This window comes from Marmota monax, unplaced genomic scaffold (assembly GCF_021218885.2).
Source record: "Marmota monax isolate L192 unplaced genomic scaffold, Marmota_monax_Labrador192_F-V1.1 WCK01_AAM20220418_F8-fsc00121, whole genome shotgun sequence".
Lineage (NCBI taxonomy): Eukaryota > Metazoa > Chordata > Mammalia > Rodentia > Sciuridae > Marmota > Marmota monax.
In genome coordinates this window covers 949,237-961,776 of record NW_026693351.1, presented here as the reverse complement: position 1 = coordinate 961,776, position 12,540 = coordinate 949,237, and the positions used below count along the sequence as shown (strand labels likewise).

General features: G+C 55.4%; 1 protein-coding gene across 2 annotated transcripts in view; it reads left to right on the top strand.

The window, feature by feature from the left end:
• Nucleotides 1-12,040, top strand: part of Gli2 (GLI family zinc finger 2) — a 231,100-nt gene extending 219,060 nt beyond the window's left edge. For both annotated transcript variants that reach the window (XM_058583261.1, XM_046456889.2), the window contains exons 10-14: nucleotides 1,370-1,519; nucleotides 2,734-2,898; nucleotides 4,140-4,421; nucleotides 5,937-6,273; nucleotides 7,800-12,040. In XM_058583261.1, coding sequence (XP_058439244.1) covers nucleotides 1,370-1,519; nucleotides 2,734-2,898; nucleotides 4,140-4,421; nucleotides 5,937-6,273; nucleotides 7,800-10,276 — 3,411 coding nt within the window. In that variant the 3' untranslated portion in view covers nucleotides 10,277-12,040. The remainder of the gene's footprint in view (nucleotides 1-1,369; nucleotides 1,520-2,733; nucleotides 2,899-4,139; nucleotides 4,422-5,936; nucleotides 6,274-7,799) is intronic.
• Nucleotides 12,041-12,540: the final 500 nt, after the last annotated feature.

The window sequence follows — 12,540 nt, the reverse complement described above, 5'->3', positions numbered from 1 at the left end:
GATGGCTTTTTGTCTTCTGGGATCAGGTGCCACCAAAGGCCTGATGCTCAGCTTCATAGGTCACACAGATCAAGCTACATTGTTCAGGAGAAGGAGACTGCAAGCTACAAATGCCATCCATGTATGCAATTTTACATTTCCTATAAGCATTAAAAAATAGTACAGGCGAGCACAGTGGCGCACGCCTATAATCCCAGCTGCTCGGGAGGCTGAGGCAGGAGGATCGCAAGTTCAAAGCCAGTCTCAGCAAAAGTGAGGTGCTAAGCAACTCAGTGAGACCCTGTCTCCAAATATCAAATAGGGCCGGGAATGTGGCTCAGTGGTTGAGTGCCCCAAATTCAATCCCCAGCATCCCCCCCCCAAACAAAAGTGCAAGCTGGGCACGGTGGCACATGCCAGTAATCCCAGCAGCTCAGGAGGCTGAGGGAGGAGGATCGTGACTTCAAATCCAGCCTCAGTAATTTAGTGAGGCCCTAAGTAATTCAGTGAGACCCTGTCTCTAAATAAAATACAAAAAAGGTCTGGAAATGTGGCTTAGTGGTCAAACGCCCTTGGATTCACTCCAAAGTACCTAAATAAATAAATTAGTACAAGCAAAGTTAACTTTAAAACAGCTAGAAAACCTCCCTTATCCAGAATGCTTGGGACCAAATGTGCTTCAGACTTGGGATTTTTTTGCATTTTGGAAGTGCTGCATATACATAATGAGATATCTTGGAGATGGGATCCAAGTCTAAACATGAAATTCACTTCTGTTTTGTGTACACCTTCTGCCAGTGTGAAGGTAATTTAATATAGTATTTTATATAGTATTTTTAGTGCATGGGGACCCATCCCGTGAGATCAAGTGTGGAATTTCCCACTTGTGGCATTGAGTTGTTTCTCAGAAAGTGTTGTACCTGGATATCAGATTAAGGATGCTTACCCTGTGATATATTTTATTTACTTAATAGCTGAAATATTATCCTGTCACCAATACCATCAGTATAGAACGACGTTAATTGAGATAATGTACATTTTTTCCCAGTCTAAGTCTTTGAAAACTGTACTAATTTGCCTGTACTAATTTATTTATTTAGGTACTATGGAGTGCATCCAAGGGCGTTTGATCACTAAGCCACATCCCCAGCCCTTTTTTGTATTTTATTTACAGACAGGGTCTCACTGAATTATTTAGGGCCTCACTAAATTACTGAGGCTTTGAAACCAGTGTGTAGTTTGCCCTTAGACGCCCCCACACACAAACACACACACAGCACTTTTAACCAGCCACAATTCAGGGGTCCGGGAGCCGCACGTGGCAGTGGCCCTGGGGGTCCATGGGGCAGGCACCTGGGTTCACCGGCTCCTGGGGCTTGTTCCTGTGCAGCACATCAACAACGAGCACATCCATGGGGAGAAGAAGGAATTCGTGTGCCGCTGGCAGGCCTGCACGCGGGAGCAGAAGCCCTTCAAGGCCCAGTACATGCTGGTGGTCCACATGCGGCGGCACACAGGCGAGAAGCCCCACAAGTGCACGGTGAGCACCCTCCTCCCACAGCAGCCTTAGGACCTACGTCTCCAGGCCAGGGGGTGGTGGTCTGGAGACCACAGGCAGACTTGAGTGGTACAGGCCACGGCAGCAGCATGGGGACAGGTCTGGCCAGTGAGTCATCCTGTCTGTCCCCACGCTGGCTTTCTGCCTGCCTGGAGTCCTGAAGGCCACCGGTCCACTGCTGCCCAGAACTTAGCAAATTCACTCTTTGGGCATGAGGAACTCGGTAACCGGGGTACAGGTGTGCTGATGTCACCTTGGCCGTCTGATTATAAGCCCCAAGCACAGCCCACTTTGATTAACTTGGGACACTGGGCAGAAAAGCCACCTCCACAGCACCCTGCAGGAAAGCATCTTTGGTGAGTCACAGCTGGAGGCATTTGAGCAATGATGGGTTAGAAACCACTTTGGTTAAGTTTGGGGGGTTTTCTTGGGTTTGGTTTGGTTTTCTTTGTGTGAGTGTGCAGTGTCTTTTTATGGATAAGTTGTAAGACTTCTTGCCTGGCGTGGTGATACACACCTGTAACACCAGCAACTCAGGAGGCTGAGGCAGGAGGATCCCAACTTCAAGGCCAGCCTCAGCAACTTAGCAAAATGCTGTCTCAAATTTTAAAAATAAACAGGGTTGGATATATAGTCATATACCCCCCTACCCTGGGTCCAATCCCCAGTACCCAGTGTGTGTGTGTGGGGGGGGGAAACAGTTGTAAGAGAGCTTTATATATCTAGGTAATAGATCCTCTCAGACATATGATTTGCAAATATCTCTCCCATTCTGAGGGTTGCCTTCATTTTGCTGATAATTTCCTTTGAGGCCCAAAAGTTTAACTTTGATGAAACTAATGATGGGTTGTTTAGGCTTTTATCGTATCTAAGAAATCACTGTCTAATCCAGGGTCACAAAGGTTTACCCCTTCGTTTTCTTCGAAGAATTTGATAGTTTTAAACATATATTTTGATACACACACACACACACACACTAGTTTTATAGTCTAGCTTTTCCAATAAGGTCTTTGATCCATTTTGAGTCAGCTTGTTAGACATTTCTGCCCCTTTCCTAGTTTTCTGGCAAGACATGTTAACTGTTAGCACTGACGAAACCCATCTTCTGGGCACAAGCTGAGCGGTACCGGGCTGGGGTGCAGTGCATCCTGCCTTGGACCTGGGCTGCCCTCACGGACCTCCCCACCTCCTTCCAGTTCGAAGGCTGCTCGAAGGCCTACTCTCGCCTGGAGAACCTGAAGACACACCTGCGGTCCCACACCGGGGAGAAGCCCTACGTGTGCGAGCACGAGGGCTGCAACAAGGCTTTCTCCAACGCCTCGGACCGCGCCAAGCACCAGAACCGCACCCACTCCAACGAGGTACCCACCCCGCGCCTGCGCACAGGGGCCCGGGGACCAGTGCGCCAAAGCGCAGCCTGCAATGTGTAGCCACCTGCGGGCAGTAGGTAGCCAGGTGCCGGGGGCCCCTCTCCCACTACTAGCTGCTGCACATCCCTGGATGCAGACCACCCCTCGGGGACCTGGGTGCGCCAGGCTCCCTGTCTGTGCTTTATCTTCTATTTTGAAAGAGAAGATGCCTGCGGCTGCGCAGCTGCCGTGGTGATGCCATCTGAGCTCCACAAGCTGCTTCTGCTCCAGCGGTCCCAGTAGCTGATAGTGACACGTTCTACCCGCTAGTGCTGCCTGAGTCTGCTGTGACCCTGAGCTCCCTGTCATTGGGGCCCAGGGTAGACTCTTTGTCCCTGGGTACCCAGAGCCCTGGCAGGGCTGAGAGAGCCCAGGGTGGGAAATCAGCAGGTGCCTTCAGGGTCTGCGACCCCTGGCCCCAGTTCCGGCCCAGCCATACAATCACTGTGACTCGGGAAGACTTTATAAAGAGCATTTCTAATAGCTTAGATAAGGTGGAGGCCCCAAATGGACCTTGCTTCAACGCCTGTATGAAGTTAAGAGGAATTCCCAAAGGCCTCTGGACCTGGTAGGGCATCTACGAATAAGAACCAGCCTTGAAAAGGAGTGTGTGTGTGTGTGTGTGTGTGTGTGTATGTGGGCTCATGTGTATGTGTAGGTATGAATGGGGGCGGATGTGCATGATTGTAAATGTATAACTGGCGGGGATGGTGGGAGGGGACTTGGAGTGGTGTCCGCGTGGCTGGGGTGTGCCTGTATGTGGGCGTGGTCATAGGGGAGCTTTGAGCCCAGTCTTTACCTTTTATCAGTAAGGTTTTTTTTGTTTTGTTTTGTTTCCTCTCTGAACCCATCTCCCCTCTTCCGGGTGCTGGTGCTGGCTCCCAAGGAAGGCATGCGTGTCCCTTTCAAAGTCTCTCTCACCAGTGCCCCAGTGTCTTATGGAAAGCGCACCCTTGACCATGCACTTAATTTGCATGAAAAGGTGGTACCCAGCCCGCTGGGGCCAGGCTGCCGTGGGCCTGCAGTTGGCATGCTCCAGGCACAGGGCACTGGCCGCAAATGCAGCAGAGTGCCCACCCGTGGTGCCAACCAGGTCATCCAGGGGCCTGGGATGGCTTCAGGATAGGGAGTGCACCCCTGCAGAGTTTGTCCTCGTGTTCCCACCCATGACACAGTCTTGGTTCTCCTCCTAGAAACCCTACATCTGCAAAATCCCAGGCTGCACCAAGAGGTACACCGACCCCAGCTCCCTCCGGAAGCATGTGAAAACGGTCCATGGCCCAGACGCCCACGTCACCAAGAAACAGCGCAACGATGTGCATCTCCGCGCCCCGCTGCTCAAGGAGAACGGAGACAACGAGGCCAGCACTGAGCCTGGTGGCCGGGGGTCTGAGGACAGTGCTGAGGCCAGCAGCAGCAGCCAGGCAGTGGAAGACTGCCTGCACATCAAAGCCATCAAGACCGAGAGCTCCGGGGTAAGCAGAGCCGGGCGACCCAGCTGCAAAGGGCACTTTGCAGCTGGGCCAGGACCCAGGACCCTGCGAGGGTATGGGCTCTGCTCTGAGGTCCCCCACCTAAGGGTGCGATGATGTCCTTCCTCTCCCCAACTCAGCTTTCTGTCCCCTTATTGCCTTGGCCTCACATGGAGCCTGTCTTGTCCAGGTCCCTTTCTGTGACCTCGCTCCTGCTGGGCAGCTGTGGCAGGGCTGGAGGCGGGGCTGAGGATGCCCGCTCCCCACATCGGGCTGTGCCGGGTGGGGGCGGTCCCTACGTGTCTGCCTCTCCAACCAGCACCAGAGGGCTGCTGGGGGTCCCCAACCCTCTGTCCTGTTCTGCGTCCTTCCCCTCTGGCCTCTGCTCCTTTTGTTCTAACCACCTGTTCTTTGTCTCCGCCTCTTTCCCAACTGTACCTCCCCTAAGGATAGACGGTACTGAGGTGAGCAGAGGATTCTGGTGGGGGTGGGGGCGGGCAGGGGTGAGCGAGGGTGGGCCGGGGTTCTCGTGGGTACCATTGCCCAGGTGGACACTGACCTGTCAGTCCAGGCCTCCTGGGCCCAGACCGTGGGTTTGGAGAGGCAGACGGCAGGGCACTATACGTGGGAATACCAAAGTAGGTAAAGGCTGGCAGCAGGAGTGAGCTGGCAGGTGGGGGAACAGTGGCTGCAGAATAGCTGGTCAGGAGGAGAGTGGGGGGAGACCAGGCTGCAGAGGGGGTGCACCAACCTAGAGGGTCTTGAAGACCAGCCACAGGAGAATAAGGAGTATCATGGGCCAGAAGACCTGGAAGGACCCTGTTTGCTGGGAGCTTGGGTCCTAATGAGAGAAAGCATCACAGCTTCCCAAGGAAAGGGCTAGGATTTGGGGGCATTTGGTCTGGAAATGAGCCCTGAGGTGCTGCATCCAAGGTGAAAGGGTGAGCTTCATCCAGGTGCCATCCCCAGCCTCAGCGGGTGCAGCCCGAGTTCTCTGTCTTTCTTGACTTGTGCATTGGTCATGAGCTCTCTGCCCTACTCCACCTCAACACAGAGGGAGGGCAGCGGCCATTCAGTCAAGGCTGCATCCTGAAGCTCCCCGTCTCTGGGTGTCCCTCCCCTTTCTAACACCTGCCTCTGGCCTATTGATATGGCCCCACCCAGTACAAGGACCAACTCTTGGCTCGTCCTCTGCTTCATCCTGCGTACATCGCTGTTGCTGGGACTGCTTCAGCACCTTCTCTCATTGCCATCCGGGGACCTGTGCACATGCCAGGTGCCCAGCAGGCAGGCAGGTTCATCTTGTAGTTGGGAAGGCCAAGGTTAAGCGAAGTGAAGTGACTTGACCATCTCGCGTAGACCCACAGCGATGGTCTGCAAGTTCCTCTTTGAGATGTTGTCCTTCCCCCCCACGCCCCCATCCCAGCATGCCTGAGTGTGGTGTGGATGCAGGGTGGATGCAGGACGAGGTGCATCTGCATACTCTCTGAGCTTTTGACTTCTGCCTCCTCCCTATAGCTGTGTCAGTCCAGCCCCGGGGCTCAGTCATCCTGCAGCAGCGAGCCCTCTCCCCTGGGCAGTGCCCCCAACAATGACAGTGGCGTGGAGATGCCGGGGACGGGGCCCGGGAGCCTGGGAGACCTGACATCGCTGGATGACACACCCCCAGGGGCCGATGCCCCAGCCCTGGCTGCCCCCTCCACTGGTGGCCTGCAGCTGCGCAAACACGGGACCACCATGCACCGCTTCGAGCAGCTCAAGAGGGAGAAGCTCAAGTCACTCAAGGATTCCTGCTCGTGGGCTGGCCCAGCTCCACACACCCGGAACACCAAGCTGCCTCCCCTCCCAGCAAGTGGTGAGTGGATGCCCAGGGCTTATGAGTGGGGTGGGAGAGAACCTGGGGCTGCACCAGCTAGACCCACTCCCACCCAGCACTCACCAGCACATTGCACACAGAAGGAGACTGAGAAAGCCAAAAACATCCCCATCTGAATCAAGTTCAAGGGTAAGACCATCTAGCCCTGTGAGGCTCCAAAGCCCTGTGCTCTTTCAATTGCACCATGATGCTTCCCTGTAGCCCCCTAAAAAGAGGCAAACCTTGGGCACCCACATCATCCTCTTCCTTTTCCAGTCATTTATTAAGCATCTGCTGTAGACAGTGTTCAAGTCCCCACCACTGCAGGCCCTGCCACTGGACTACCCCTGTATTGCAGAGGGACACCAAAGACACAGCTAAGTATAGAGCAGTGCAGAGGAAAGAGAAGCCTGTCTATCTGGGCAAGAGCAGGAGGACTTCCTAGAGGAGGTGGCACTCTGCTCTACCTGCACTTTGAGATGGAAGGGATCTTCAGCAAGCAAGTCTTGAGTGCTAACTGCATGCCCAGCATTGCACTAGGCACTGGGCACTCAGGCCCCAAGCCCTCCAGGAACTGACAGCCCCTTGTTGGGGACACTGTGATACACCCATCCTAAGGAATATTTGTTGTCCCAACTATTGGAGGGACTGCTGATGATCACCTTGAACTCTTATGGAATTTCCTGGGTTATGGACAGCCAAGGTCACCCCTCCCTGAGTAGCCACATCCATCAGTGATTACTGCAGGAGTGTAAGGGACCAGCCATGTTGGCCCAACTTGGGGCAGCACTAAAGGGCCACTGGAGATCCAGACCTTCCTCTGAGATCAACCTAGGCTCACTTCCTCTGACTACCCCCACGTTCTTTCTTTCCCCTCACAGGTATGGATCTCAGGGCCCTCCTTATAAGTAGCCTTCGGGGGTCCCAACTCACAACCCCCATCTGTGGACTCGGATGATACAGGAGACTGTAGCCCTAATCCCCTCTAGACAATAACTGGGTCCCAGCCAGGGAAGGTGGCACATGTCTGTGATCAGGCTGCTTGGGAGGCTGAGGCAGAAGGATTGCAAATTCAAGGTCAGACTCTGCAACTTAGTAAGACCCTGTCTCAAAAAAAAAGTAAAAAAAAAAAAAAAAAAAGTGCTACTCTTGTCTATTGAGATGGCCCCATAGTTCAACAGTAAAGCACCTGGGGTTCAATCCCCATTGCTGGGGTGGAGTGCAATCCTTTAGAGAGGTGCATTATCTACAAGAGCAGAATCATCAGAATCCACAGGCAGCAGGGCAGTGACAGAGCTAAGATTTAGGCCTCCTAGCTTTCAATCACTCACCCTGGCAATAAGTGCCACCATTTGTTCATTTATCATTCCTACGCTCCCTTTCATTTCCAAATCTTCTATTGAGTGGCATCTGTATGCCACACCCTCTTCTAGGGCTCCAGGCTCAGCAGACTGCCTCGGTACCACCCAAGTAGGCAGAGCCCCGCTCCTTGGGCCCCAGAACTGACCCCTCTGCTTCCCCTACAGGCTCCAGCCTGGAAAACTTCAGCGGCCCTGGGGGTGGCGGGCCCACAGGGCTGCTGCCCAACCCACGGCTGTCTGAGTTGGCAGCGAACGAGGTGACCATGCTGAGCCAGCTGCAGGAGCGCCGCGACAGCTCCACCAGCACCATCAGCTCGGCCTACACCGTGAGCCGCCGCTCCTCGGGCATCTCCCCCTACTTCTCCAGCCGCCGCTCCAGTGAGGCCTCGCCCCTGGGCGCCGGCCGCCCCCACAACGCCAGCTCCGCGGACTCCTACGACCCCATCTCCACAGACGCTTCGCGGAGGTCCAGCGAGGCCAGTCAGTGCAGCGGCGGGGGCCCGGGGCTGCTCAACCTCACGCCTGCGCAGCAGTACAGCCTGCGGGCCAAGTACGCGGCGGCCACCGGAGGGCCACCACCCACACCGCTCCCCGGCCTGGAGCGCATGAGCCTGCGGACCAGGCTGGCGCTGCTGGATGCGCCTGAGCGATCTCTGCCCTCCTCTTTCCCACACCCACTAGGGCCCCGGCGTGGCAGCGACGGACCGGCTTACGGTCAAGGTCATGGCCATGGTCACTTGGGGGCTCTGCCCACCTTCCCCCATGAAGCACCAGGCGGCGGCGCAAGACGGGCCAGCGACCCCGTGCGGCGGCCTGATGCCCTAGCTCTGCCACGGGTACAGCGCTTCCACAGCGCCCACAACGTCAGCCCGGGGACACTGCCACCTTGCCCCGAGAGGCGAGGCCTCCGCCTGCCCAGCCACCCGAGCACCGACGGCAGCCTGGCTCATACCGCTTACTCTCCCAGGCCACCCAGCATCAGCGAGAATGTGATGATGGAGGCCATGGCCACAGGGATGGACGGCACAGGGCCCGAGTCCGACCTGGGATTGCCGGAGGATGACCTGGTGCTCCCGGATGACGTGGTGCAATACATCAAGGCACACACCAGTGGTGCCCTGGAGGAGAGCACAAGGCAGGTGTACCCCACGGAAAGCACCAGCTTCCCTGAGAACCCCAAACTGCCCAGCCCAGGCATGCATGGCCATCGCAGACTAGTGGCTGCAGACTCCAATGGGGGCCCCTCTGGCCCCTCAATGGGAGGCTGCCAGCTGGGCTATGGGGCACCCTCCAACCTGAACAAAAATAACATGCCTGTCCAGTGGAATGAGGTGAGCTCTGGCACCATGGATGCCCCCCTGCCCAGCCAGGTGAAGCCTCCGCACTTCTCTCAGGGCAATCTGGCTGTGGTACAGCAGAAGCCAGCCTTCAGCCAGTACCCGGGGTACAGTCCACAAGGCCTACAGCCCAGCCCTGGGGGCCTGGACAGCACCCAGCCACACCTCCAGCCCCATAGCGGAGCCCCCTCTGCACCCAGGGTGAACTACATGCAGCCGCTGCGACAGCCAGCCACAGGTGGTCAGTGTCTCAGCATGACCTCTGCAGGGAGCCCCCACACCAACTTTGGCCAAGCCCACCCTCAGCTGAGCCCCAGCACTGCCGGTGGGGCCCTGAACCAGTTCCCCCAATCCTGCAGCAATATGGCAGCCAAGCCAGGCCACCTGGGGCTTCCTCAGCAGATGGAAGTTGCCTCTAACCCCTCCATGATGGGAGGCCACCACAGGGAAACTGGGGTTCCCAATTCAGCACTGGCTGGGGTACCACCACCTCACCCAGCCCAGAGCTATCCACAGCAGAGCCACCACCTGACAGGCCCCCTGAGTCAGGAGGGCTACCGCCAAGGCTCTAGCCTTCTGCCCCCCCACCAACCCGGCTTCCTGGAGTCCCAGCAGAGCACCATGGGGGTGGCCACATCCAGCTTTGGCCTAGTACAACCCCGGCCACCCCTTGAGCCCAGCCCCGTCGGCCGCCACCGGGGGGTACGTGCTGGGCAGCAGTTGGCCTATGCCAGGGCCACTAGCCAGGCCATGGCTTCCATGTCAGTCAATCAGGAGACATCAGAGGCTGTGCCCAAGGGAGCAATGGGCACCATGGTGACCCTGCCTCCTCAGCCACCTCCGCAGGATGCAGGCGGCACTCAGGACCACAGCACTCTCCACTACTATGGCCAGATCCACATGTACGAACAGAATGGGGGCCTGGAGAGCCACGGAGGCTGCCCAGCCATGCGGCCCCAGCCACCAGCACCACAGACCTGCCCGGACAGCATCCAGCCCCAGCCCTTGCCCTCACCAGGGGTCAACCAGGTGTCCAGCACCGTGGACTCCCAGCTCCTGGAGGCCCCCCAGATCGACTTCGACGCCATCATGGATGACGGCGATCACTCGAGCTTGTTCTCGGGTGCGCTCAGCCCCAGCCTCCTCCACAGCCTCTCCCAGAACTCCTCCCGCCTTACCACCCCCCGGAACTCCCTGACTCTGCCCTCCATCCCCACGGGCATCAGCAACATGGCCGTTGGGGACATGAGCTCCATGCTCACCAGCCTGGCCGAGGAGAACAAGTTCCTGAACATGATGACTTAAGGCCCGGGACCCTGGTGCAGAGCAGAGCTAGAGGGATTCGTCACTTCCCCGGAGCATGGGAATGGCATTCATGTTTTCTTTTTCCAAAAAAGTATTAAATAGGGCTGAGAGGTTTTTTGCCAATGGTTCAGACTAAAGACGTGTGAAGAGAAAGTTCGTGAGTATCCTCTGGTCCTTTGGACTATTTTTCAGAATGCTAAAAAAAGGTCTCAATAGGAAAGAAAAGAATGAAAAACTCACGCACACAGTGCTTGTCAGCCTTTGGTGTTTGTGGGACCCACTGGGTTCTCGCTGCTCCCCTCTATCATTTGCCTAATGGGGGATTCCATCGGCCAAGGGCTTCCCAAGTGCATGCAGAAAGAGGGTCGGGGAGCCACGGTGGGGTTTGAATCTGAAAGCCATACTGGATCTTCTACTCAAGGAATTTGGGCTTCTCATTCTGCCGCCTGTAAGGAAAAGGAATTCCTGCCTACCCGGATTCTTCTAATAAACTTCAGCCTTGAGGTCTCTGAGTTCCTTTGCCACAGAGAAAAAAAAAAAAAAAGCCCATTCGATCCAAATGTGTTGGAAACACATCTTAACTCCAGGTTTGGTAGAGCTGGAATCTCTACCCTCTGCAGCAGTGTTTGGGACCGGCAGATTGCCCACGTATATATGATTGAATAAAATATGTAAGTGTCACCAGGAAAAAGGAGAGAACAGGTGTATTACCTGGAGTAAGCTGCTCCGGCCTGTCCCCTCTGTGTTTACAGTGTTCATGCATGTAGAATGTAGCCCTTCCTAAAGGAACGCTTGTCTCTAAATACCTCGGGGTTGCTGGAGCTGCTGTGGGTTAGGAAGACGGGGCCTCGAGGAGTCCAGGGCACACCGCAGCTTGAGGTGTCCCAGTAGGAAGAAGTCGCATGTTTACCTAGTCCTGTTTCTCCAATGCACTGTCTGCCCACCTTACCATGGATAACTCTAGGCTCGAGGGCAACCGTTGCCCAGCCTCCTGCGCGTGGTGCATGCTGGTGAGTAGTCACCAGCAGCCCAATCAGTGGTCTACTCCAGGCCACAACGAGCACCCCCTATAACTTCTGAATTCCCTGACCTCTACCCTCCCTGGTTATTTGGCAGAGAATGATGTCCTGCATGGCGTTTGGGTGGGGATGGGAGGGTGAAGGGGTTGACTCTTGGACCCTGAGGGATGGTCACAGTGTGACCAAGCCCCACCTGCAAGTGGAATTTGGAAGTGACTCCAAAAAGACATCATTCCTGAGCATACAGAGGGTGAACCGGTGCCTCTTCCCACTGTGCGCACGCACCCCAAACCTTCTCGTGTTGAATTCCTGGCAACCTAGCCAAAACAACTGTGCCACGTAGCTTCAGTCCGGCTGTGACCCTGGCTCCTGAGAGGAACTTCTCGACAGTCTGTGGACAGGGCCCAGGGCTGATTAACTGGGCCCTCTGTTTCCCAGGAAAGCAAAACTCCTTGTTAAGACCCAGAGATGAGGCCAACTTCAAATGACAGCCCTGAGCCTTCGCCAGGGGTGTGTGGCTCTGGTGGCGTATGCTCCCTTCCTGGGATAGGGCTGTACTCGCCGTCCCCAACCTGTATATATTTTGTGAAGAAAACGTCGTCCCTGAATATACTGTAGGTGAGTCGTCCGGCCAAATTTATATCTCCAAAACATTTTTAGCTTTTTCTACATGCTATGAATTGAGATGACACGCTCAACTTGTAAATAAGTCTTTTTGTACATTAAAAAAGTAATTTTTTCATAATTTATCTTGTCTATCTGCTTCTCCCTTGACAGTCGTTAATGAGAATCTGGGCAGTAAATTTGGTGCAATTGAACGGAAATTAGGCTGTATTTTTTCTTAACAGTGTCAAAATTGACTTTCCCACCTTCGCCAAGAGATGTTTAATTCTGAGGCATTTACGGGCTGTTTGCTTATCCCTTTGGGGTGGGTGTGGGCAGGGTTGATGAATATCTAGCTGTTTTTCCAGTGAGCTGGTCTGCACCTCTAAGCGGCTTTGCAGGATCCAGGTGTGGGCCCAGCGTTCCTCTGTTAGATACCTCCCCGTGGTGGGTACGCGTGATGGAGCCCATTTGTGCCAGGGTGGGGGTGGTGGCAAGGAGATAATCGGGCCCCGTGTTGGGCAAGCGGTGTTTCCTGGTGCAGGCCAAGGAAAGAGTTAGGGCAGGCAGGTGAAACCCGGATACCCACCTGCCATCTTGGGCAGAAGGGACCATGGGGAGCAGCCGTGAGTAGCAGTCAGC